We start from the raw sequence: 27,720 nt of genomic DNA, 5'->3' as shown, positions 1-27,720 counted from the left end.
GCGAGTAAGTGCGAAATGTTCAAAGTAATATAACGAGAATCAAAAGTACAAATAGTAGTGATAAATTAAAATTGGTAATTATCGAGTACGAAAATTAATGATAACGCGTGTGCTTGTCCCTTTGCCAGTAGTTTCCATCTAGTTCAGCCATCTTCAATATAGTCAGGGAACTGTAGTTCCAGTCCATTCAGTGTAGACAAAGCATCATTTACACACCATTTTGTTTGGAATAGGTCCATGGATTTCACCAGTAGGTGGTAGTTGTACTCATCCTTGACTCTGCGTCTCAGACGGGATTTGAAGCACTGCACTGCATTATTCTGTGGTGAATTTCTGATTTTGTTAAAGCGGGTGATGTGTATAGCTGCTTTCACAGAGGTAAATAAATAACAAGACAGACGATGTATATCTGTGATTGTTTTATTTCTTGGTGGCCCGAGAATGTAGTGTGCCAAAGAAATGTTGTTATGACCAGTCAGCCTGTGCATAATTGTTTTGAGTATATTAAAAAGTGGAATGAGTCTGATGCATTCACAGAATGTGTGAATCAGGTCGTCTTTTTCACCACAGAATGCACAGTTGTCAGTGGTTTGTAATTTTGATTTTAGTAGAAACCCTCCTGTGGGGTAAGCGCCGTGCAGGAGGCGCCACTGAAGGTCTCCATCTTTTTGTGTGATCGGTGTGATATAGCAGTCGCTGTATATGGGTGTATGTGCGTTCTGTAATGAAAGAATATCTGTCCAAATGTTGTAGTTGTTCTGGTGTTTTGACAGTTGACTTGCATGTATCAAGTGTTTATAAATGGCCCCCTTGGTGAACTTGTACAGTGGGCAGTTCAGTATAATGTCATCTGCATCGTCTCTGTATATTAGTTCCAACGAGTAGCGGATTTCTGCATCTTGGGTGTCATTTTCAGCGTAATTAGCAATAATTTCTTGGAATTTTGCGGGGATTGCTCTTCGAGATATATCTAGCGCTATATTTAGCAGTCTTTTTGAATAGATTGTTATTTTATTTTGTAGCGCATCACTGTCTAACCAGGAGTTGGATGAAACAAGGTCACCAATTTTGGTGATACCCGCATCACGGAAGTGAGTGAAGGTAAGTGGTGTATTTTGGATAGGGTGTAGGACTAGTTTATTATATAGGAGGGGTTCTTGACATACTTTATTGTATGTGGTTGGCATATCTTTCCTTATTGTTGTTATTGAGGACCAAGTATTTAATAGGTCACAGTAGTATTCGGGGGTGTTTATAAAAGAATATGGGACATTTGTAATAAATAATTGTTTATCGTATTTCAGATTGTTTACTTCATTGAGGAAATGGGAGGTAAAAGTGAAACATGGGTGGTTAGAGTCAAGATATAGATATCTCTGGATGTACTGTATTTTGAAAGAGGAAATACGTGTTGGGAGATGAATAAGTCCTTGTCCACCAAGAGAGACAGGTAAGTAGACTGTTTCAGCTGGAAGCCAATGGCGCCCCTGCCAAAAAAAGTCAAGAAACAGCTTTTGTGTCTGGTTAATGATATATTTAGGGGGACACAGGCAAACAAGTTTGTGTATTAGTTTAGAGGCGACCAGTTGATTAACAACTAAAGCTCGCCCTCTGTACGACATTGAGGACGCATATTTGGTAAACCAATCCAACTTGGACTCTGTTTTGTCTATGATGTCTGACCAATTTTTCTCTACCCATGAGAGTTCATTGCCAAGGAAAGTTCCAAGGAATTTGAGGCCAACATTGTTCCAATTTATGTTTAAAGGGTGGTCATTCCTCGTTTTCCAGCTTCCAACCCAAAGACCTTGAGATTTTGCATAATTAATGCGGGAGTTACTGGCATTTTCGTATATGCTCAACCAGTCCTGTAGTCTATTGAAGTCAGTATTGTCACTTAGAAAGAAACTGACGTCATCAGCGTATGCGGTGAGCTTGGTTGTTTGTGTTGAATTTGGAAGCTGCAGACCGTGTACACCACTTTCGGTTCTAATTTTGTGAAGCAGTGGTTCAATAGCAATGGCATACAGTTGCCCAGAGAGGGAGCAACCTTGGCGTATGCCACGCATGAATGGAAGAGGTGTAGTCAGTGAGCTGTTTACACGAACAAGACATTCCGTTTGTGTATAGATTAGTTTAATAAACTTGATGAATTGCTCACCAAAACCAAAGGCTTGCAAAGTTTTTAGAAGGTAACCATGGTGTACACGATCAAAAGCTTTTTCCTGGTCTAAAGCGACCACACCCAGTGTTATGTTGTTTTTATTTGCATACGCGATGACGTCACGCATTAGGCTGATGTTATCAAAAATCTGTCGACCTGGTATACAGTAACTTTGGTCGACATGAATAATGTTGCCTAATGCAGGTTTCAATCTAAGAGACAGTGCTTTTGTAAAGATCTTATAGTCAGCACACAATAGACTAACAGGGCGCCAGTTTTTTAGCAGGTTATTGTTTCCCTTTTTAGGGAGAAGTGTAATGATAGCACGTCTGCAAGAAATGGGTAGTTCACCAGACTGAACTGATGTCTGAAAAACCTCAAAAAGATCAGTACCAAGGGTGGACCAGAAGTGTTTGTAAAATTCCCCAGGGAGACCATCAACACCTGGGGACTTACCAACTGCAATAAGTTTGACTGCTGATGTTAGTTCGTCAAATGTAATTTCAGCCTCACAGTCTGATTTTAATGTGTCGTCAAGTTGAGGGAGACCGGTTAGTAATTTCTGTTGGCATTCTTGTGACATAGGGCCAGGTGAAAATAGATCTGTGTAAAAATCTTTTACTATTTGTCTCATTTCATGGGGGCTATCAGTGATGGTTCCATCTTGTTTCTGCAGCTGTGTCATCATTTTCCTGCTCCCCTTTTGTTTTTCAATGTTGAAAAAGAAGGATGTTGGAGCATTATTCTCATTAAGAACCCTGTGTCTGGATCTTATGGCTGCTCCCCGGACTTCGTTTTTTACCAAGTTTTCATATAGTGTTTGCTTCTCCTTGAGTTGGTTTGTAAGACTGGGGTTAGTCTGTGCTTGTTGTTCCAAGGCGCTAATTTCACTTTGCATATGAGCTTTAGTCTGTCTGAAGCTTGTGTGTAGCTTAGCAGTGTATTGTTTGGTTAAGTCTTTTATTTTCAGTTTTCCCACATCCCACCACAGTTGAATTGTTTTAAAACGGTATTTTTCCTTTCTCCAGGTTGACCAGTAATCTCTGATTATATTGCAGTACTCCACGTCTTCAATGAGGCTAGAGTTGAAGCACCAGACTGGATTACGATTTTTAGTGAAAGTGAATGAAAGGTAGAGTGTAACAGGGCGGTGGTCGGAGAAGTTAAAGTGAGGCTGAATAGTGGCAGACTTAATTCGTGTGGCAATGGACTTGGTAATGTAAAAAGTGTCAATGCGAGATTTACTTTCATTTCTACTCCAGGTGTATTGTCTGGTTGTGGTATTGTGGTAGCGCCATGCATCGACAAGTTTGAATCGACGACAAATGTTGGACAGTAAGTTGGAAGATGGTAAATGGGTTTCTGGGCTGTTTGCCCTGTCATTTTCAGCATTTAGGGTACAATTGAAGTCTCCCCCGATGACCACTGGATCAGTATTTAGACTGTTTAGGAGATGTTTTAATAACTTAAAAAAATCAAGTCGTTCTACACCATTGGTTGGCGCATATACATTAATAAGGTGTACTGGCAGATCCTCTACTTCCGCATGGATGTGTAGGAGGCGTCCGGGAACAACATTGTTTGTATTGATAACACTGACATTTTTCTTTGGGTTGAATAGAGTAGCTACACCAGCAGAGTGGCTGTTTTCATGGGAGAAGAATATGGGGGCTCTCCATACTACTTGCCATTGGGCCTCATCAGCAGGTTCTGTATGTGTTTCCTGGAGGAAGCAAAAATCACTTGAATGATTGGTTTTGAGAAGTTCAAAAAGTTGGTAGCGTTTAAATGCGTCACGACATCCATGGACGTTCCATGTCAGCGCAGATACATCAGCCATGTACGAAACAGAGAACAAGACCAGGAAAAACCAATTCATGAATGTTATTTAAAAAACATTGGATCAAGACACATCGACTATTCCATGTTTTGCAGGTGCTAGCACAGAGACAGATGAGTTCAAACTGGCAGTATTGAAAGTTAAACAGAACAAAGGGGTGGCTCATGATGCTAATCGCTATTTCGTGTCTGATTATACACGAGTTATAAAGCAGGATAGCTACCTTAAAAAGAGAGCCGGCACTATGATAAGCGTGGCTATAGTATGATGTGTATTTATAAAAAGTCTGGTCGTTTGATTTTAGAATATTAAAAAATGTATGATATAAACAAGACCCAAGTAACGACATTGTTGTCATGGTGACAATAGCTTGTACACTTGTTACACATTCAGGTGTAACATAGGATAGTTGAAAGTCAACTATGAGTACCAGTTTCAAATTTGAGTTTAAAATATTAAACAATGCCTGATATAGGCACAACCCAGATAACGACGTTGTTGTCATGGTGACAATAGCCTGTACATTTGTTACACACTCAGGTGTAACATAGAATAGTTGAAGCCCAAACATGAGAACCAGTTTCAAGTTTGATTTTAAAGTATTAAAAGATGCGTGATATCGACACAGCCCAGATAACGACGTTGTTGCCATGGTGAACATGGTTTGTACACTTGTTACACACTCAGGTGTAACATAGGATAGTTGGAACCCAACTATGAGAACCAGTTTCAAGTTTGATTTTAAAATATTAAGAGATGCGTGGTATAGACACAGCCCAGATAACGACGTTGTTGCCATGGTGAACATGGTTTGTACACTTGTTACACACTCAGGAGTAACATAGAATAGTTGAAACCCAACTATGAGAACCAGTTTCAAGTTTGATTTTAAAATATTAAAAGATGCGTGATATAGACACAGCTCAGATAACGACGTTGTTGCCATGGTGAACATGGTTTGTACACTTGTTACACACTCAGGTGTAACATAGGATAGTTGGAACCCAACTATGAGAACCAGTTTCAAGTTTGATTTTAAAATATTAAAAGATGCGTGATATAGACACAGCTCAGATAACGATGTTGTTGCCATGGTGAACATGGTTTGTACACTTGTTACACACTCAGGTGTAACATAGAATAGTTGAAACAGAACTATGAGAACCAGTTTCAAGTTTGATTTTAAAATATTACAAGATGCGTGATATAGACACAGCCCAGATACCGACGTTGTTGCTATGGTGAACATGGTTTGTACACTTGCTACACACTCGGGTGTAACATAGGATAGTTGGAACCCAACTATGAGAACCAGTTTCAATTTTGATTTTAAAATATTAAACGATGCGTGATATAGACACAGCCCAGATAACGACGTTGCTGTCATGGTGACAATAGCTTGTACATTTGTTACACACTCAGGTGTAACATAGGATAGTTGAAAGTCAGCTGTGAAACCGAAAACTATGTATATAGTATTGAGCAATGAGTAATGTATAAAATTGCCACAGAGTACAAACATTGTTGCCACGGTGATAGTTGACACATCAGTTACAAACTTTGATGTAACACAAAAGGGTTGAATAGCAACTACGGAATTAATTTCCAGGCATGGTTTTACATTATTAAACCATGAACAGAGTAGACAATACCCAAAGAGCTCGAACGTTGTTGTTATGGCGAACATAGCTGGCAAAATTGTCATACACATAATGGAGGATAGTTGAATATCGACTGCAAGAGCAATCTGCATGTTTGATTTCATAATATCAACGACTGAGCAGTACAGATAATACCCCAGAAGCATTGTTGCCATAGTGAACATACCTGAAGGACTAGTAGCAGAGCAGAGTTTCAACTGTGAAAACACTCCCCAAAATCGATTTGATGAATGTGACAAATAAGGATATTAAGTAGCACAATGTAGGCAAGAAGACAGATGTTAAAATCTGACCAGCAATGACTATGAAGAGCATAGAACCAGTTATTGGAACAATAAATAATATAATAAAACTAAGACTCATATATGGATGAGTATGAGAACAACAAATAGACCATTGGTACGTCACAAGTGGAGAGTCCATTATTATAGTTGATACAATTTACTGTTTATCTCGTTTTGACCTTCTACTACAGGTAGTAGAAATACCACGCTTTTTATCGAGGATTTCATTGCTCCGTTTGTTTTCAACTGGTGTTCTCGTGATCCCAATATTTTTAGCGATTCTGCAGGATAGTCGTTGGATGCGGACCTTTTCCTTGGACGGCAAGTCATTGTTTTTGCGGAAATCAGTTAGCGATCTTATTAGTAAGCGGAGGTCAGGACAAAACTGGCTTGCTTGTTCCATAAGATGTTTTGAGTTGTAGGACTCGTCTAGAAATTTCTGCAAAGAGTCGTGTGGAAGTAGAGAAACTTCTACATCAGCTGCACTCTCCTCCTGGAGAAATTGGGACACATCTGACACGTCAGAAGCGACAGACTCTACATCGTCCATGTCGTGAAAGGGAAAGGATGATGAGGTCTGCTTCCTGTCAAAGACATCAATGGGTGTTGCAGTGACAGCAGCGTAAGAGAGAGGAAAAGCGGAGAGGGTTTGTACCTCCGCCGCACCAGTGGTAGTTGTTGAGCCGTTTGGTTGAGCTTCAGTTGAGCGAGTGGTTGTGTCAATTGTTTCAGTGGAATGCGGGTCTGTTTGAATGAGTGACGGTGTGGGTGTAATGTCATTGACACACTCATTTTGGGTGGCATCATTTGCATTAGAAAGGACTGAACGCGTGGCAGATTGTTTGTTTTGAGCTGGTTCAGATGACGTTGTGTCGATCGCTTCGTTCATATTTGTTTCTTTACGTATATTAGCGTTTTGTATAGTATCGATTGTGCTGTTTTCACTATCTGTAACATTATCGGTTTGCATATCATTTGGGGGAGTGTTATCATCATGGTTTGGGTTTTGATTTGCGTTTTTGTTATCGTTTTGAACTTCAGTTTGTGGGTTTGTATTGTTAGTGACTGCGGGTGTAGGTACAGGTGTTATAATCTGACTACAGTTACGTTGAGTGTGGCCTTTTTTGTGACATTTATAACAGATAATTTCGTCCGTTGACAAATAAATGCGATAAGTACGCTCCTCAAAAACGACATTAAGCACACCTTCTAGTTTATCCTGATCGCACAGCATGTATACTTGTCTGCGAAAACTTTTAACGTGTCTCAAATTGGGACTTTTGCAGCCTAGTGGAATTGTATTTATTTTGCTGACTACTTTACCATACCGTAAAAGTTGTTCTTGTAGTAGGTAGTCGGGTATAAACGGGGGTACACCAGATAGCACGACTTTCGTTGCGGGTTTTACGAGTGGTTGTACAGTAATAAATGTGTGCTCAATTCCACACCCAGATGCACACACAGATTCAGCAGATTCAAGTGAATTAAAGAAAACAATTACGCTGCCATTAGCACGAGAGGCTGCAACAATTTTTTCCGGACCACAAAGCAGTGAGAAAGCCTCAACATATTTTTCAATTTTAACGCCATCCAGTGACATGCATTTGACTCCATGCTTTCGTGTCAGCCCAGCAAAGGGGTTGACACGTGTACTCGTCGTGGAGGCGGCCATCTTGGCAGGCCTCTTGACGAGTAACACAAACAGAGAAAACTAAAACAACTGAAAACAGGGAAGATTTTGCCAAAACAACCAAGAGATGCACCAACCTCAACGGGAAAGTATTTACAAAAATGGTGCAATGAAATAAGGTGTAATAACTGACCTATAAAAGGATGAAAAATCGAATTACCAGGAGAGCGATGTACCAGCGTGTGTATGCTAATTTACATACATACATACATACATACATACATACATACATACATACATACATACATACATACATACATACATACATACATACATACATACATACATACATACATACATACATGAAGTATAACACTATATTATTGCCATACAAATGTATCTATTAACAGAGTTATAAATCTATAGTTACTAAATTATATCCTAGTATTTGTTATATTTGATTGAAAAACACACAAAATATGCCCCTCCCAATTAAATATTATTTGATCTGCATATAGTAAGAAATACCACCCCAAAAAAAAAAGATTATTACTGTTAATAAACGAGTAAAACATTACCCTTACTTATATATAACTTAATAAGCATGTGGGTTTGCACTTGCCCAGTTTTCTACTTTCAGTGATTAAAAAGTTTCAGAGATGCCCCTGACAAGGTAAGTGATGAATGGATGGCTTCATTTCACAAGTGCAGTAAGAACTAAATCACAGAACCAATAAGTGCATGTGCTGAGCTGCAGTCACGGAAAGAATGTGTTAGCACTCGTGGTTGGCCCAACCTTTGGTGTGACGGATGGTGAGCAGATCTGCCTCTATATTACATGTATCTATGGAACAGGTCTAGATCAGTAAAATGGCGTTGCTCTATTGGAGGTAAATGAAAATCATGCTTTTTGTCCTCACTAAACAGACATCTTAGTCTTTATTTTCAATGAATGGAATTATACTATCGTGAATTAGTGGGTATTTGACACCACATAAAATTACAAACTTAAAATATTGTTTTTGCTTATTAAAGTGTGACTGGCATAGCAACATAAGCATCAGATTTGTCCTATGAAGTGCAACTACAGATTGCAACAAATCATGTCGAAGTTGACAGGTTGATCCAACACATACCAGTAGGGCCCACCCTAGGGTATTATTACATAATGTGATCTAAATATGTACAAATGACATATTCCTAACTTACCATCCACTGACCTTGTAAGGGGTGCCCCTAAACTTAATTAACAGAAATAGGGAAATTAAGTTCTCTACATAGAACATAGTAGAACATAGGGTAGAATTGATTAAATAAAAAAGTCATTATAAATGGCATAGTCAATGTCATTAATTTCAGAGCTTTGACAACTGAAATTATATGAATCATTGTGAAAAAAATAGTTTAATGTAAAGGTTTCACACAGTAACATTGATTAAAAACATAATGTAATGCACCAATTTTGAACTAAATTGGTCCAGACGTGTTTAATTATCGATATAGCAGGGAGCATAATTAATAACGGTAGTCAATATTTCTTTTTCATGTCTGACCAATACAATGCCAACAGCTAGGGACAGTTTCCACTTTTGAATGCAAAATTGGAAAATAATTTTGCATATATAATGTGGATAATAACAAAAAATATATAGTTAATTAATTCTGACACACAATACAAAGATATATCATCATTATTACATTAATGACACACTAATTAGTGTTGTTAAAACACCACATGCAATAAATCAGTAGAAAGATCTGGTATTATAAAATCAACAAATTAAGACATCAAGTTAGTTTGACATGTTGTTTCTCTTCCCATAAAAATAAATCATGATTTGCAGATAATCCACCAAGATATAAAAGAGACTGACAGATAATAATAATTCCAAATAGCAATTAAAAAGTAAATGCTGCATTTGTTTTACGACAAGAAGCGGAATTAAAGATGCTATGAACAAATGCAGAGTTGTATATTAATAACTTTGAACATTGATATGGACACAGAAAAAATCGAAACAAATAGAAATTAATTAGAAGGATCAATTATCTTTGAAAAATGGTTGTGAACATATTCAAATAATAGGATTTGATTCCAGAGAAACCAACCAGTATGAATCAATACAGAAAAAACTCCCAGTTGTTCAATAGTAAATAAAACTAAAAGTGAGTCAACTATTTTGAATCAGAAGTTGTAACAAATGCATGCTTTGTGTAAAATGTAGGGGTAAAGTTTGAATGGCTGCCAGTAGGCCATTTTGAATCTGACCTGAATAACAAATAACTAGCTTCAAGGTCCATGTATGTACCAATTTTGAATTAAACTGACTGACATCATTTTCAATACATCCTTATTTTGTAGCTACAGCAAATACAGTATACCTTATTACCTAAAAGGACAAGTTAGAAAGCAAGTTTAGTTTTAGAGAGGTCGGCCATTTTGAATGTAAAATAGTAAAAGTGGAGAAGAAGGCCACTCAGCAACCAGGAAATGAGAAACAACATTCAAATTCAACTGAAATGATATCATTGTATTAAAACAAACTAAACTTTCTATGAATGTCATGCAAATAGATATTCCAAAATTAGTAAACACAAAATTAAAAACACAACTTGTATACAATACAAAGTGTTTAGTATTGAACAAATTTAAATCAAATTTGATTTTTCTTGAACACACCTAACTAACTTTGTGGAACATCACTGAAGAGTCTAAAGATGCATGTCTATCAGGCCCAGAAAAAGGTTTCCGGTCAATTTATTCCCAAAAATGTATTTGGACGATGTTTTCTAAAATTAATACAAAATCTGTAAGCTTTTATTTTGAGTTTTAGTAATTGTCTTTCTCTTTTGTTTTTCTAAAATAAAAAGCCTGATGACCAAGAAACATGTTTTTGTCTGAGCCTTATAGAGATTTAAGTATTCTGATTGGCTATTGGGGATGGAAGCTGAGCAATAGAAACATATAAAGAATCAATATGCAAATCAGTCACTGTAGCCAATCAAAAAAGGTGACTCTTAATAGATTTGCATATATTAGACTACACACAGTGATGTAATAACATACCAGATCTCCCAGTAGCCGGTGCCGAACAGAAGCCATGTTTTAAACGACGTACTGGAGAGTTCTTACCAGATATTGCTGATATTCTTAGTCTGGCTAGATCGCTTAATGAAGGCAAGGCAACGAGACCATCCTCAGTCTCCGACAATTGAAAAGAATCTGATGAACTATCTGTATCCAGGTCACTTGGAATCTGTTGAAGGTATAGCTTATTAATATGCATGAATAGCTGGCTGCCATCAAAAGGAGATGGTCGTTGTGACCACATGTTTGACGGGTCCCATACTGTGAATAGCAACATATATATACATGGCTATAAAATGTAAATTGTTTATATTACATAGGACTTTTAAAATATCAGATTACAATATAGTTTTAATTCATGCTATTTTTCACAATACCCATATGAAAAATATAATCCTAAAAAAAGAAAGAAAAAAAATACTTTTTTGAACAAAAACAAAATAAGTCAAACATCCACAAAAACAGTGAAAATTTCATCATATCTTTAGTTTTTTTGCTCACAAAATGGCAATGAGTTTCTGGTGCTGGTTTATATAAATTATTGGAATTTTTTTTATGACAAGTGATTTTAATGTATATACATGTAACTCCTGTGCAAATAGTTCCAAAAATAAAAATGCATTTTTCTCTCAAGTTTCACAAGTAAATGTATAATTCATAAATATTTTTTTCTACCTTCAGTTTACTACTGCCAGCTGGTCTGAATCCAGATCCAGTCGGATAAGTAGTGTCATCATCCTCAAAACCCTTAGCGCCAGGACTGAAATGTAATTCTACATGAAATCGTTCATCTGATGCAGGGTCCTTATTGGGATCTTCATACAACATGATAACTATTTGCGTCATGTAATTCAATTCTTTGACTGCAGCAAGGTACTGCATTGCTCTGTTCCATTGGTCATCATTTTCCTGACAGTACAAAAAAAGAAGTTATTAAGAGCATATATAGAGAATATTTCGAAGACTCAAATGCACAGAGGCCATGGAGACAATTGCCTAGATGCCCAATCTGAATGCTTTGATGTGTTTCAGTACTTTCACTCAGTCCAAGGCATTTTTCGAAATTTTAGTCTAAAAATTAGGTGCCCTAAAAACAGCGAAGTTGAGCCCTGCTGATTTCCAAATAGGATCAGTGGGTCATTGATTTGGTGAAATAGTTTACAATCTACAAACACTGTATTTCCATTCTGACATGCTTCTTATATTATACGTCTGGCAAAAAAAAACAAAATATCCCGGGCATCCATCAAACCCTGTATGGACATATTTGAAAGTGTTACACATGCATTTGTACATGTTACAGACTCCACCCTCATTTGAATATTTTGCATCATATTTACGTCACATTCAAATACTTTTATTACCCCCGGTGGTTTACATCGTACACAGCAGCAATGTACATGGCATGTGACAAAATAGACAATCAGGAAAAGACTGTATATTAATAATAAGGCTATCAGAGAATACCAAAAAGTATGCACTCAGGCAGTACAGGATTGCATCAACCGATGTGTACAATCACCCCAAGATGAATAAATAAATTACTGTCATCAAATTAGGCAAATACTTACATCACAAAGTCCTCCTAGACTTAAACAATTCAGCAAAGAATGAATATGGCTTTCACTTGTGAAATACAGTCTGGTTCTGACATGCCTGCCAGGTGACAACACTCCATGTGAGTATTTAGGATTTAATCTATGTACAGTCTCATCTTCCAAATTTTTCTCCAGATCAGTTCTTATTTTACGAAGCAAAGGCAGACAGATTCCAGCACCAAGTTCTAATTTCTCTTTGGCAGTAATACCATATTCCTGAAAAAAAAAAAATTAAAAAAAAAAATTGATAAAAGCATTCTGTGGTTGAAAGCAACAGTTTGATGTTCATTAATGTTTGACAAAATTAACAGGAGAAGATCATTGTGTTTTACTTCTTGTTTATACCAGTCTACCAGCCCACTTATTTAAATTTTATTATTGACAATATTCGTCTTCTCTGGTAGCCAACTATAGAACTTGTGGTATGATGTATTTTCACAATTGTATATTTGTACTATCATACAAGCTTTTTTTATATGTAAACAAATTTTTATTATTTTTATTATTATAATATTTTACTTACCAGTGGTATAATGACATCAGCCAGAGCTTGCGCTGACACAAATAACTCTTCCGTATTCTTGAGATTTAGAGTGTTATTATGAAGGCAGTCATACTTGATACAGTCGTAAATGTCAGGAATCTTCGTGATGTCAAACTCACCATTCTTGCTTTTAAAATCTCTTTCTAATTTCATCCACCTTTTCAACATCAGTTCTAGACTCTCATTATGGTACAAAATGGTATCTGTCAGCGGGATAAAAGTAAAATATTATGACATTTTGAAAGTTTACAAATGCTATGATAATGCAACTCAAAGTTGCATTCCCACTTTGGAAATATGTTAAACAAGTACAAGCTGAAAACATGAAATGTGTTTAAAAATATGATATATTAAAATTAGCTTTGCCTCACTTTTCCCACACATTTCATTTTGAATGTACTAGGGGTTCTTATCCTTTAGACAACTTCACAAGGCTCCAATGTAGCTTTAAAGGACAAATAAACAAAGTGTCCTAACTTTAGTGAGTGTCTATTGTTTACAAATCAAGCTGAAATTAGAAGACTCACTTATATAAATTCATATTTTGCAGTTAATTTCTCCATTATCCATCCATTTAAGGAGATTATAATTTATATGTTAACTACATGTTAAACATATTTTTAGTAAGCGGTCATTTAACAATCTACTTCCAAACAAGGAAAGTGTACGCGTGGATTCATGCGTCAGAAAAATGTACCGTACACGTTATTATATAGTAGAACAGGTCAGATCCATAACAATTTTTTTTTTATTGGTTGGCAGCTTACAATCAATGATACTCATTAGCATGTTTATCACCTCAAAAACGTGACGAGAACTACAAACTGGTTCTTCAAGGAATTATCATATAAAACAAATAGATTGCCACTACTTGGCCAGTCTACAATTTACAGAGAGTCCAAGGTGCAATTTATAATTGCTGAGTATTTTACCTTTATACTTCGGATCTTGTTTCCTATCTTGGATTTGGTTAATCAGACTTTTAATGCCTTTATACACTTCTTCGCATTTATTTGATGGGTTACCAACCAATTTCAAGGAATCTATTAGTGACTTGGCATTTGTTGGTGCAAGCTGAAAAAAAAAGACATTTGAATGGGTAAATCCTATTAATGCATGGAGCATGTTGTTATAGGTTTTTTGGGGGGGCAATTGCTACTCTGTATATTGATCTGTTTTGTTCTAACAACTGGTGATATGTCACTGTCAGGTATCCATGCTCAAAAAACAAATACATGTAGTATAACTCCATGCAAGTTTGCTGTCTAAGAAATTTCTCAATGGTAGATTGTAACTAGGCAGAATCACACTATGACATCGTCTATTGAAATTTTGAGCATATGTTGCAACTAAGATAATTTTCAATGGAAAAAACATTAAGTGCAATGGACCACACTGTATTTACACTGGTGGTTATAATGGTCAAAATGAGTAAAATTATAGTAATTCAGTACACAACAAAAGCATTTACTGGTTCATATGCACTTTTAATCAAGATACATCTCTAATAGAGCAAATACAATAGTTCCCATTCTATTCTCAACACACAAATAGTTTCTTTGTACAAGTTATGTTGTAGCAGACATACCTTATTAATGTCTTCATCAGTGAAGTTACTGGTTTTACCCATCATCTCGTAGAGTCTTTCTTTAATTCTGAAGTGCAAATCAAACTTATGAATCTATTATCAGTGAGGGTTTGTGAGGGTATTGTGTGGTTTTCCCGTTACAATAATTTAACAACTAGACAAAATTTAGTTAATATTGCTTATCAAACCTAATGATTATTTCATTGATATTTACTGTGTGAGCATAACTCAAATTAAGCTATGTTTAAGGTGGCTTAAAGTCAGCTGAGCTTGCTCTCAAAGCCGCAATGCATTTAAATATATTAGGTAAATACATTGAATACATACATGTAGGTATATAAGGTAAATACTACAATGGATAAAATTGAAATTATTGATTATTGATAATCCACACTTTAAAAATTGTCAGTTTTCATGTAAAGGCAAAACTAGCTGCTTGCAGAATGAAGATCGTGTCTGTGATCGTTTGAGTTTATTGGCAATGCTTCTCTGTAAAAACTATTTTCAAAACCAGATTTCGTGTGAAGAAATTGTATGAAATATTTCGAAAATGAAGCGTTCCTACACTTGAAAGCAATTAATTATTATGCGAACACAATCCTACAATTTAATTTTAATTTTGCCCCCCCCATCAAATATAGTTACAATAGTATTTTCGATATGCAAGTTTTCAATGGTTAAATGCAAAGCCAAAACAAACCCTGTCAAAAATCTTCAAAAGGATTTTGCAATGCTCCAAAGGATAGCAGTTTTCACGTTCAGTTTAATTTTGGGCTTGCTGTAAATAGATTTCCTTAACTGTTTTTTAAATTACGTATGAATAGCACTACCACACACATGCATATTCTCAATTCATCAGTGTTAATAAGCAAAAAAATATATTTTCCAAGGCAACCTAAATGTCTGAATGCAAACCTAAAAAATCCACACATTTGATGATGGCACACTAACATCTCTGTCTAAAAATGTCTATTCTTGATGGTGTGTAGCACAAAATTCCCCTCTCCTATGCTTGTGAGATTGACACTGTTACACTGCATAGCAGACTAACAACTTAGGAATGCAAAACTCAATTATGTCATGACTTTGATCATGGTAACTTGCCACGTCAATTCAAGACAGCTGTGGTACAACTATGAACACACTTACTTGGATTGCTGCGATGAGGAGTCTTTGTCAAAATCTAACAGCCCATTAGTATGTGCACTCTTGACCATTTGAACCAATATTGGTGTCAATTCACCTTCCAAAGCTAACATGCCCTGAAACAATTGAATGAAGTCATCAGACAAGCTTGCCAATTATACATTATTAATAAATGCGATGTCATGTCACATTGAAATGATGTCATAGTTTTACATCATTACATTCGCCTATTCCTTCAAGAAACCTGTTAACTCTTAACTCTTTCCATTTGTTTGACATGTGCTTCTTTTCGTCATTTGTTTTTTATCCACTACATCAATGGACAAAAAATTAATACTGATTTCACAGTTTCATAATCTAATATTCTTATGAAATAACTTTTAATTTGAAATATTTATTCGTTTTCTTCAGTTATTTCATTTGCATGTTAATTAATTACTCATTAGTTAGGGTAATGGCTAATCATGTTTAAACTATGAAATACGTCAGATGTTGTTAGCTGTTATGCAGGTCAAGCAAATTTATTCATTACAGGGTCAGACTCAATTAGTCCAACAGAACTACTTCTGTGATCCTCACCAAATTAAAATTTAAGTTTTCGCTTTTACTTTTTTTCATTTTCTGTTTACTATTTAATTGTCATTTGAATTGTCTGTATTCATTTGTATTATTTGGTGAAATAAATATTAAATATAAATATAATATAAAACTAAATGTCCCTAAATTTAACTAAATTTGTTTAATTCTGATGGTAGTGATTCAAAACAAGAATAATGAATTCCCACAGCTCCATATTAGATGTTTAAATAACTTTGTTGCCACATTATAATTACGCATTTATTACCAATCTTAATAATAAACAATTTGGCAGACAGCAAGTATTGCTAATCTTTTCATTATAGTAGTCCATGTATGTAAATGTGTCGAAATGGGCGTAGTGCGAGTGGTTAGTGCTAGTAGCACTAATCCGAAAAAGTATTAGATATAGTGCTAAAATGACACTAGATCTAGCACTAAAATGGCACTAGATCTAGTGCTAAAATGTGCACTGTTATCGCATTGTCAACGATGTCGAATAATAGGAGGGGCATCCACTTTCATATGCAAACTACAAACAGTATAAAACATCGGCAATATGCGCGAGATGTCCATAATAATACTTTCTTTATATTCTGCCGTAAATTCGCCCATCCGAAAAATCGCCCTGGGGATTTCACGGCTGGTGGGCATTTATTTGGGGTTCAAAATTTCAAAAAATAATCATCAAATATTTTTATAATTGCATATAAACGCTCGATGCTGTATGGGTATCCGCCATGTTTCTTTTGCATGAGTTGAGCTAAAAGGTAAAATCGCTAATTAACCAATCAAAATGCTGGAGGATGCCAACGTGTTCAAATCACCATAGCTCATTTAAATATGTTGAACACAACGCGGAAGAGATTTGCCGATGTTGTAGTACGATCCTTTTAGCTTGGATTTTTTTTTCAAATAAAAAAATAGTTGTTATCGAATGATGAACTGAGCATTCGAAGAATAATTTAACATTGTTTACAGTGATAACAGCTCTTTGTCCAATCGAAGCTTACCCATTCACGCAAGTAACAATAAACACGCTCTTGAATAAAAACTTAAATAGACTATTTTAGACGTCAGGAAAGATTGAAATGTCTGAAAAATTACGCCAAAATAATAAAAAATATTTAAAAACTGCTGAAAAATTGCCCCTTTTTTTAACGTGACCATAAAATATATGCGCATTATGAAACTACGGTCATCACATATGCGCACTGGGTTTGTTTAGCTGTGAAGGGTTAAAATACGCATTTCACAACCGGAAATTCAACAGACGAACTTGTAACTTCACAGATATCACATGTTTTAATTATTAGCAACTGTAACAAGAACAAGATTTCAAGAGTCTACAACAAACAATCCCAAGGACTCCTAGAAAATATTATTGCTGAGAAAGTGTCTAGACATATACTACCGGTATATGGTTAAAAAAATCGGCGAGGTTATATCATATTCCGCTAACTGGTTACTTGTGTAAGCAATCTCAAACTATCATCGACATCAAAGATGAGCTAGACAATGTCCTCAGGATTAACTTGGGTTGAAAGAAAAGGAAATAAGCCACTTAAGAGGCTTAAATGGCCACTTGAGAGGCGTTGTGGCTCCTTTCGTTAGTACCTCCATGGTACAATGTAACAGGATTGCGTGAATCCATTGGTTGATTATGCTCGCAAAGGTCAATGTCATGACAACCAGACAATGGTTCATTTTTTGTCTGGTTCCATGCGGTACTGAGCTACATGCCCATTCACAGGTCGCCGTACACACAAAATCCACCGAGCTTTACAGGGACCCTGGACTTAGACTAGGAGTATACAACATTTTATTTAGTTGATATATGGCATCATAATTTCATTGAAGATCTATTTTCATTGAGTGTGGCACCGAGTAGAAATAAAACGGCATGTTAGTGATTTAAACAAAAAATGAACGCTGAATTCCACCATTTACATACAAGTTACAAGTTTACATACACCGAAGCTGAAAACACAAACTTCCACACAATACAACTTCATACAGTGTATCTATTCACAATTTGTAAAAATTGCGAAGTTTGACCCACAGTTTCACGGTCCATGGAGCTAGTTTCCTGGCCTATCGTGTTGTTTCAAAGGTCTATTACTACAAACATGGACAATGACATTCCTCTACATTCTCAATTTTCCCACTGCAGCACATTTTCAATGAATGAAAGATACAACAATTTTACGTAAATATTAATTTATTTTCGTACAATTACGGGATGTCTCAACGTCGTTGACAACGCGATATCAATGCCACTCGCACTATGTACATTTTACCACTAGATCTAGTGTTGTTTTAGCACTAGATATAGTGCCATTTTAGCGCTAGATCTAGTGCCATTTTAGCACTAGATCTTAGTACTTTTTCGGATTAGTGCTACTAGCACTAAGCACTACGCCCATTTCGACACATTTACATACCTCAGTAGTTACATCAAGACCCAATATGGTGCAAATATAATTACTAATTTATAAAATGTTCATAAGTAACGACCACATCAATGTTAAATACCTTGGTAAACGCAGCAGCCGTCATTTGTACTCTGCCTTCATCTGACGCATAAATTTTTAAATCATGTCTGTAAGTACTATGGAGACGTAGCAAACCACAACCAGGAAAACCAGCATATTCACCTTTAAAAGAAATGAGAAAGATAGATATAATGAGATGGACCTTAGAGCATTAAATGATCAACATGATGTGTATAAATGTCTGATCAATTCTATAACATGCTAGATACAGAATCACAAAGAATTAATCATTCTGACATTTCCATACATACCTTGGCCTCCAGGGTATATACATCTAAATGCTCTTCCTAATTCTTCAGCTTGAACTCTGCCAGCAGGAGTTAACTCACCGCCCCATTTCAATATTAATAACAATGAAGGCTCTGGCTTCTTGCCTTCTAAAATAAATCATAGAAGCAAGGAAGTGATAAGTAAACGAATTTCAATGATTGGAGGTTGAGAATTATTGCTATGGGTGTGGTCAAGATTTATCAACAACTGACCACTCTGTCATCTCTGAAAAATAATTGCACATACATATTAGGGTTTAATGATTTGTATGACAATGACGACTCATATAATCTTCAACCATCTACAACTTATATATTATGTTTTGTTGTCGTATTTGAATAAAATCCATCTGAGTAACCTGAGAAAATAATTGAAAGCATGTTCTTGTACTACAATTTAAGGAAATTTTACAGAAAATTGGGCATCAAGTCTGTTATAGTTGAATCATCAAAATTCATACCAAAGAACCCAGCTTCGTCCTGATCAGATCTCAAGCAAACCCCTTAACCCTTTGCACACCATAGATACTTTGTTGCAACAATGTTGCAGGGCCCATTACTAATTTGCATATTTGTACTCCCATTACCCAAAACTTTTTACCAATTCAGTGTGAGCCAGGTAGGTTGACATGTACACAGGGAAAAGAAGATTAGGACACTGTAGTTTCATTTCATTTAAAAAAAAAACACACATTTTATTTCCAATTCACTTGGTTTCTAATTTATGATAACACCGAAATAGGCACTCATTTCATCTCTGTCCGTTTCATACCAATGCCGGTCTACGCGCCCGGTAACTTCCTGTCTATGTCTAGCCATGGAACTATAAACCATGGTCTAGCGTATTTATTTGTTTCCCCGACCAACAAATCCAAAAAAATCGTCCGTAAAATATAATTTAAAAAAATCCAGTGGTTCCCCGTCGAAACCAACACCATGTCTTGGTCCTGAAAACTGGTCGTCATGTGCTGGAATGTTCACGTCGGTCCTTTCATTTGACCAGATGTTTGGTGTATTGGCGATGTCATCGGCATCAGAGTCCGAGTCACTGTCGGCATCGGCATTCAACAAGTCTAACAGTTCATTAGTACCGATGTCACTGCCACTGCCACAGTTGGTATTTTGGCATAGCAATTCACATCTCAATCTCCCTTCGTCTATTTCTTCCACTGTAAAGCCTTCAAACTCAGTGTCTGAATCAGACTCATCGAAAAATATCAGAATTGCGTCACGATCAGTTTGCGATGACAGCTCCGAGTCGGCCGGTTGTTGTTGCATCCCGGTACTGGGGCCCGTAGTCTGCTGTTCGCTCACAGTTTGGAAATTCATCACTGAGTTAAAACTTTAAACGTATCACACAAATAGTTGTGAATAATTGCAAAAAAAATCCAAAAATACTCGACAGGAATTTAATTCGTTCGATTACAAGTCAGCTGTGTTTACAAACAAATGCAAATACGCAGTGGAGGTCAACTGAATGATCGTGTCTGTCAACCACTGAAAAACCTTGCATATTCCCGCCACAGTCAAATTAGTGTGTAATTTATTCATATATTCGAAAGAAGTATTCCTTATTTGGCAGGATTCTTTATTAGGAATATACATATGGAACAGTAGGGCGGGAATTACCGGGGCAACGACACAGTGATTGTGTTTAAATATTCAAACCAACGGTAATTGATGACAGTGTCGTTTGGCCTACAGAGGTCATTGGATATTCCCGTTTAAAACCCCCATTTTAAAGCGATATTTGAACACTGTGAATGAAAAAAATACATGGATATCCAGTGGAAATACAACAGAGGCGAAATAAGGACTTGCAGTGAAAAATAGCAACGAAACTGGGATGCCTTTTTTACGGAACCAGCGACTACGGCAATTTTCACGTGTTGACCTCTGCTGGCACGCAAGACTGATTGCGATGACAGTCTGATTTTTCGACATTAAAAACTCGCCAACAAGGAAAAACAACATTTTATATAGGTAATTTATTTAAATAATGTTTCCAGTTCAGATGAATATAAATTTTATATGTATTATGCGTTTATTTTGGATAAAAACTGCGGTAGAATAAATGAACTTTCACCAAACATGCCGCTGTGTTTGTTTATTTATGCAAATTGTCACAGCTCTTCACAAACACCGTCCGAAAAACCCGTTGTACAAGAAAAGTACGAGGACAATTCGTATATAATTTTCAGTCTGAACGTACCTGTATTTCTAATTATTTTCATCAACAATTTATTTTTTCATGCAAAGATCATGGGAGATCAGAATCAACTTCTGTTTCAATCTATGAAATACCGGCCGTTTACGGCCGCATTGGGATTTTGACAGCGCATTAACGGGTGGCCTTTTACGGCCGGATTGGGTTATCTTTGGTCAGAAATAAGCGGCCGTATATGGCCGCATTGGGGCGCAAAGGGTTAATCCAAGTGAAACTATAACAATGTTCACCCAAAGTCACATTCGTGATCTTCTTATTGAATCTGTGGCACATCCACCCAGGATTCACCTATTATTTGTGTTTAATCTTTTGCACTTATGGATCTTGAGTCCAGTACACAACTACTACCCAACCGGCGAGTTTACAAAAACATTTGAGAACAGGCTCTTACCATCTTCACTACTGGAAAGCTTGCAACGTCCATTAGGTTTGTATTTCAATTGCACCTTGCGATTTATACCAGAGAAATGACCATACATTTCTAAAACAGTTTTCAGCTGTTCCAAGTTTTTCTTTTTCTCCTCTATCTCTGTTTCATCAGGGTTGGTTTTCAGTTCTGCCAGTAGAAACCTGGCTACATCAAGTACTTCCTGGAAATAAGACAACATAAGACGAAGTTGCATCAGTCATAGTGTCGTTTAATCACTTTATTTCAGTCTGTAGCATGTTTTATGTGGTTATGCCATTATATAATATTCAGAATAGGACAGGGTTTGAATCAGAACACCAATATGCTTCAAATATATATCAATACCTGTAACTGTGTTGGTCGCTTCAATTTAATTTTACCATACTTGTAACCACTATACTTTGAAAATAGTTCAAAGAACCTGGTGAATTGAAAAACATGGAAATCTAAGTAAATTATCACCACTGAGAGATATAATAATAAATCACATCTGTGTAACGATTGATAAATAATAGGCATGTAGAATTAACTTTTCAGCACCAAATTTTGTTCCCCACTCAAATTTGGGTAAATTTGTTCACATATTCTGTAATTTTCATTGAATTTTGGACCAACCAGACAAAATATGACACTGTTTCGAGTTATCGATTAAAACAATTGTGGAAAAGTGCACACTATATTGTGGGTTATAAAATAGAATTATAAAGGGTGGTAGTCAACATGCCAGGCATGCATGAGATATATAGGTCTCATATAAACAAAGATGGTGACTATTGTGTAGATCAACAAGTACAAACTGAGGCATTACCAAGCTTTAATTATAATTTTTTTAGGTTATTGGAAAGTATCAAAGGAGTCACCAGCAGTAATTAGTGCAAGTCGCGCCTAGGTCAAACCTCATACTTGTGATTTACATTTGAAGAGTGCATTGGATTGTGGGAAAATCAATGTTATCAACACTTATATCACACATGCACAGTTCGATGACCACCCTCCTTAATGTTAGCATTGATTAGCTATACTAAAAGCGTATTTCAATGTTTTTACTTGTTCACACCTCAGTAATGTGTATGGTAAACCGTGGAAATTGAAGGTATGTTTTCCTAAACGTACGATTTTGCCAGATTATTTTCCAGGCTGAGGTTATTTCGATGAAATTCATGAATGTAAAATTTATATTTGTTTCTGAATTTTCTTTTATAGGTAGAAACTTGTCTCATTTCAGCTGTATTTTGGTGGCAATTCTCATGTAAAAAATCACTCACTTTTGGTGCTTGACTTCCATTTTCATTTTCTGTTTAGGTGTTCTGTCTCCATGACGCATGACACCGATTACGCAGCGTAACTCCATCCTAGAGCGAAATAAATATATATTTCAATATACCCGACATACAACTGCAGTGTAAAAGCAAATGGGAAAAATGATTTGGTAAGGCATGGTACTGGCAGGTTATGATATGGTATGGTGTGGTACAGTACAGTATGATATGGTATGGCATGGCATGCATGGTATAGTAAGGTACAGAACAGAATGCACAAGGTAAGGTTGGACCATGTCGAGTAAGGTATGCTAGGGCAGGGTATGGTACATTTGTATGGTAAGGTATGAAAGGTAAAAAATAAGGTATGGTAAGGCTAGGTAAAAAGGATAATGTAAGGTAAGGAGGTAAAATATGGTAAGGGGGTAAGGTAGGGCAAGGTTTGGAAAGTAATGTAAATTATGGAAGGGTAAGGTCTGGAAGATCAGGAAAGTTAAGGTAAGATATGGTCAAGCAAGGAAGGTGAGGTAAGTATGTAAGGTAAAGGTAAGATACGAAAAGTAAGGTGAAGAAATGTATGGAAAGTAAGGTCAGTTCAGGTCAAGTATAAAGATATTTTAGAGATTACAATAACATTTTTCATTCAACTGTAAGTAGAAACAGGAATATATACAAATCTGTTTGATAGGAAAGCCATAACAATTAAAGTATAATAAAAAATATTAATTTGTTAATGGTCAAAGGAAATTTTCACTGGATGCTTTTAGTTCAATGAGACAATATTGCTCACTGAAGTTCTTGAGAATTTTATGCTACTTTGTTGGAGAGAAAAAAACGATCTGACAATGCTGCACAGGTCAGAATTTAGGATAAACATTTCAAGAACTGTGTATGCATGTATTTAGCTTGAAAACTGATTGTTGTATTCAGTGTAGATAGTAAACAGTGGAAAATATAGGCGCGCAACATTATCTACAATATATGTGTATACTGTATTGTACTAATCAATTCTAATGTAATCTTATTATTATCTAAGCATAGTTTTAAATGTTGTAGCATTGACTAGATGTATTTACTTTATTAGAAGGCACATCTCCAGTAGCTCACATGAATCAAAAATATCATTAATTGCGTACTGGATTATTGAAATATGACTTATTCTGCCTGCAGACACTTTTCTATGGTTTAAGCACTACCAATAAAGCAAATATGTATTGACAATATATAATACACTTAACCTTGACTGTGGAAGTTTAATGACATGATTTTGATATAATTAGAAGATAAATGAATACACTACTGGGTATAAGATGACCCTGTCATATGCAATAGATCTTACACGAAAATGGCCAGCACGATTTTGTTGAGAATGAGTAAACCACACAGCTTGTATTTTCTCCTTAAAAAGTGTACTATTCTTTCCCATCATCATGTGCACTGATCCAAAGTCCATGGTTATACATAGGTCAAGAGAACAGTGGACTCGATGACACGAACAAACGAAACACCATTTAAGGGGCAAAAAATGAATCGCATAGCTCTCTCAGCATTTGCGTTGAAGGTCTATTCAGTATCTCTTCAATTTTACAGCAATCACATGATTATCTAAAGTCCAGGTGTTCAACAATAAGAAATACTTTCGCTGGAAAGAAGTTGGTCATAATATATATGGAATGATGTGTGCTATTCTGTGTACTGTGTTTTAGCCTATGAAATATGGCTTGAATTACATTTTCAAAGTTAGCAGATTGCCGTTTTTGTTCAAGAAAAATGTATTCTAGTTTATCTTTCCTGAATATGTGTGAAACAAAGTGAAAACGACATGATCATGGAATACTGTTTGTATTTTGGCAAACATGGACACCCCTTACCCTGGGTAATGTAGACATATGCATTGTGTAATACAATGAAACTTTCAACTCACACAGTAATCAGTAACAGAATTTCACTGTCCACAAATTTGAGAAATATACGATGCTGTGAATTTGATATGATTCGTGCGTATGATATGTCTCAGCTACATGTGTTTGTACACAAACATTCAGTTTGTGTGAGACCATACAAATTTATAAAGAACATGAAACACAATTAGACACATAGCAAATCTCAGTAGCAGATGAAAAATATATTTAGAATTTTACGATGCTGTTTAATTCACATGATTTATGTGGATGAAATGGAATTTTTTTTAACATGTCTTAGCTACAGGTGTACACGAATCAATTTGTTGAAGATCATACGAGTTAATATGTGGTACGGAAAATAATTGGACCAGCAACAATCCTCTAAGCAGAATTTTGCTGTCCATGAACATAAAAAATATATTAAGAATTTCACGATGCTGTGAATTTGACATGATCCATGTGAGTGAAATGGGTTGTTATATTTCTCAGCTACAAGCGTATGTACACAAACAATCATTCTGTCCGAGACCATACGAGTTAATTTGTTAATATGGAATATGAAAAACGATTGGACACACAGCAAATCACAGCAAGTCGTTTTAAGTAACAACTTGTTCTTACTTTTGGTATTTACACGCAGCTAACAATTTCTCAATTGTTGATTCATCACCTCGACCGAGGAGACTTATGATGTATCTCAGCTCAATCCTATAAACCAATAGACATAGGGGAAGAACAAAAAAAAATATCTCATATCACCATCAATAACAAACTAAATTCTTCAGTTGCCATAGACTTAAAGTAAAATTGAGAGCATGGAACAGAATTATAAGAGAAAAAAAAATGTGCGTCATTATGGATTATACAGTGTTAAACTCACCTTGGTGATAATTTGACATTTTACATTGTGAAGCCATACCTACCTCACACTCAATCAAGGATAAGTGTTGATTGAAACTAGAACACCTATTACCCCGCAGACTTGATATGTCAAATTACGCCCCTATTGGGAGCCCTAGCAATAGTTATAAATTGTCCACTGACTGAAGTTGCAGAAGATGAAGTGACAGGAAGTCGGCCGAATAAGGTATGACTTCAACTTTGTGAAATCTCAAATTATAACCTATGTTAAATTTTTAATTTGTTAATGTTCAGCCATACTTACCTTACACCTACATGAAGTAGATAAAAAGATATCGACTGAAACTCTTGGACAGACTACAAAAGCACACCTAGGAGGCAGGTAATCTGTCTGAATCCCTGAACCAACAATTATGTCAATGATAAATACCCAGTAGGAAAAGGGAATCTCAAGTCTCACTATTACTAGAAGCTAGTAAAGCAATTTACTCACTGTTGTATATTCTATCTTTTGACCCAGATGACTACTCTGAATGGAAATGAAAAAATTTATGTGTTCGGAATGATTTGTGTTAACTGAAAACTAGTTTAACAGGTTTTTTACACTGCACTAAAGAAAACTCCTGTAAGCAAGGGAATTGCTTAATTTCACCTGATGAAAGGTTTTCTGCTGGATCAATGTCAGCAACACTGCCTCAACAGGGGGGCATACAGTAAAAGGGCAACTCTCAAAAACATGAAGTTTCTGTCATCCTCAGTAGGGCTATTGCCAGCAGTTAGCTGTTTATAGTAAAACGTGAACAAAGATGCTATCTGTGGATCTGATTGAAAGGCACAAGATATTTTATGTGAAACAAATAGTCGAAAAAAATTCACTGCTAAGGAAACAGACTGCTCCAGTGAATTTGCCAGTTTTCCATCACACCAGTCATGAAACCATTCACATGAATATCAATAGAAGCACAAGGTAGAATCATGTTATAGCCTGGCTATGTTATTGGACACATACATGTACTTACACAAACCTCTCTTAACTATATTGTTGGAGAGCTTTGAAGACTAACTGAAACATTGATGGAATCATCAAGCTCCCTGTAGTCTTGTGTCAGTATTTGTACGGTTGGCATACCACTTAGCTCTCCAAGTGATAAACCAATCTGAGATTCTCGTCTTAGGCTTACAAAGTCTGTCCACAGATTTGATATATGCAACCAAAATGGTGACCTTCTCAACTTTTCTCACTCTTGTTCTAGCATAGCATGCAAGCCATATCTAGTGAGGGTCGGACTAAGTCGATTGTGTGTTGAAATTGATACCCAGGAACACTAGTCATGTTTGACTACCATTTGTCCAAAACATCCAGGTGTCATAAAAAGTCAAGGTATGACACTACAGGAAATGTGGAGTATGCACATTCCATACTAAGTCATCCCTGTTTGAATTGTGCATCAGCGATCAGTGCAGGACTAGGAACCAGACCACATCCGCAGGTTTCCCAGGAATTCCCGCATATGCAGAGATGCCTGTTCTCAGGGGCAGACATCTAGGTATTTTCACCGCCAGGCAACCATCACGATGAAAACAAAAGCTGAAAACTCTCAGAAAAATGCACTTTGGGCTAATTGTTGAAAAGTGTAACAAGACATTGTGCAACATATATAAATTTGGTTGCACAGGATTACTTCAAAGTTGACATTGTGCTGTTTCCTTTCCACAACGCTTCGACCATTGTTCTTCAGCATAGAATCCATAGAAATACATGGTATAGTGATACACGTCCAAGCTACCAAGGACATTCTGCCAAAGAATGCAATCCTTATCATTGTATGAGCACTTTTGCAATTGTAGATGACCGTGATTCTAGCATGCATTCTGTGTAACGTTGCCTCCGAATTAGATTTTACAAGTCAACCCTTTCCATAGATCCTCAAATTTACTTTCTCCTGTTTCGTGAATGCCTTGCCTGGATAACTACAGTTTTTAAATACTGTATCACATTTCCCCACTTGGGAAGTGGCAGTTTGAGATGCAGCTATTGCAACATTGTTTCCTTCTGGTATAGCATCAGAAAATAATTTACATACAACTGGACGAGACTCTCAGACCTTTTTCACAAT

General features: G+C 36.2%; 1 protein-coding gene across 1 annotated transcript in view; it reads right to left on the bottom strand.

Annotated features, from left to right (window-relative positions):
- Nucleotides 1-27,720, bottom strand: part of LOC102804963 (inositol hexakisphosphate and diphosphoinositol-pentakisphosphate kinase 2-like) — a 62,988-nt gene that overhangs the window by 15,593 nt on the left and 19,675 nt on the right. The window contains exons 10-21 of the mRNA XM_085495148.1: nt 22,845-22,931; nt 21,925-22,000; nt 21,562-21,760; nt 18,926-19,051; nt 18,655-18,776; nt 15,547-15,659; nt 14,398-14,464; nt 13,742-13,883; nt 12,789-13,012; nt 12,239-12,481; nt 11,343-11,576; nt 10,713-10,836 (exon numbers count right to left, since the gene is read on the bottom strand). Of these exons, the coding sequence (XP_085351274.1) occupies nt 10,713-10,836; nt 11,343-11,576; nt 12,239-12,481; nt 12,789-13,012; nt 13,742-13,883; nt 14,398-14,464; nt 15,547-15,659; nt 18,655-18,776; nt 18,926-19,051; nt 21,562-21,760; nt 21,925-22,000; nt 22,845-22,931 (1,757 nt within the window). The remainder of the gene's footprint in view (nt 1-10,712; nt 10,837-11,342; nt 11,577-12,238; nt 12,482-12,788; nt 13,013-13,741; nt 13,884-14,397; nt 14,465-15,546; nt 15,660-18,654; nt 18,777-18,925; nt 19,052-21,561; nt 21,761-21,924; nt 22,001-22,844; nt 22,932-27,720) is intronic.

This window comes from Saccoglossus kowalevskii, chromosome 21, assembly GCF_978046115.1.
Source record: "Saccoglossus kowalevskii chromosome 21, keSacKowa6.1, whole genome shotgun sequence".
Taxonomy (NCBI): Eukaryota; Metazoa; Hemichordata; class Enteropneusta; family Harrimaniidae; genus Saccoglossus; species Saccoglossus kowalevskii.
The sequence above is the reverse complement of the archived record's forward strand: the minus strand, read 5'-3'. Positions and strand labels throughout refer to the sequence as shown.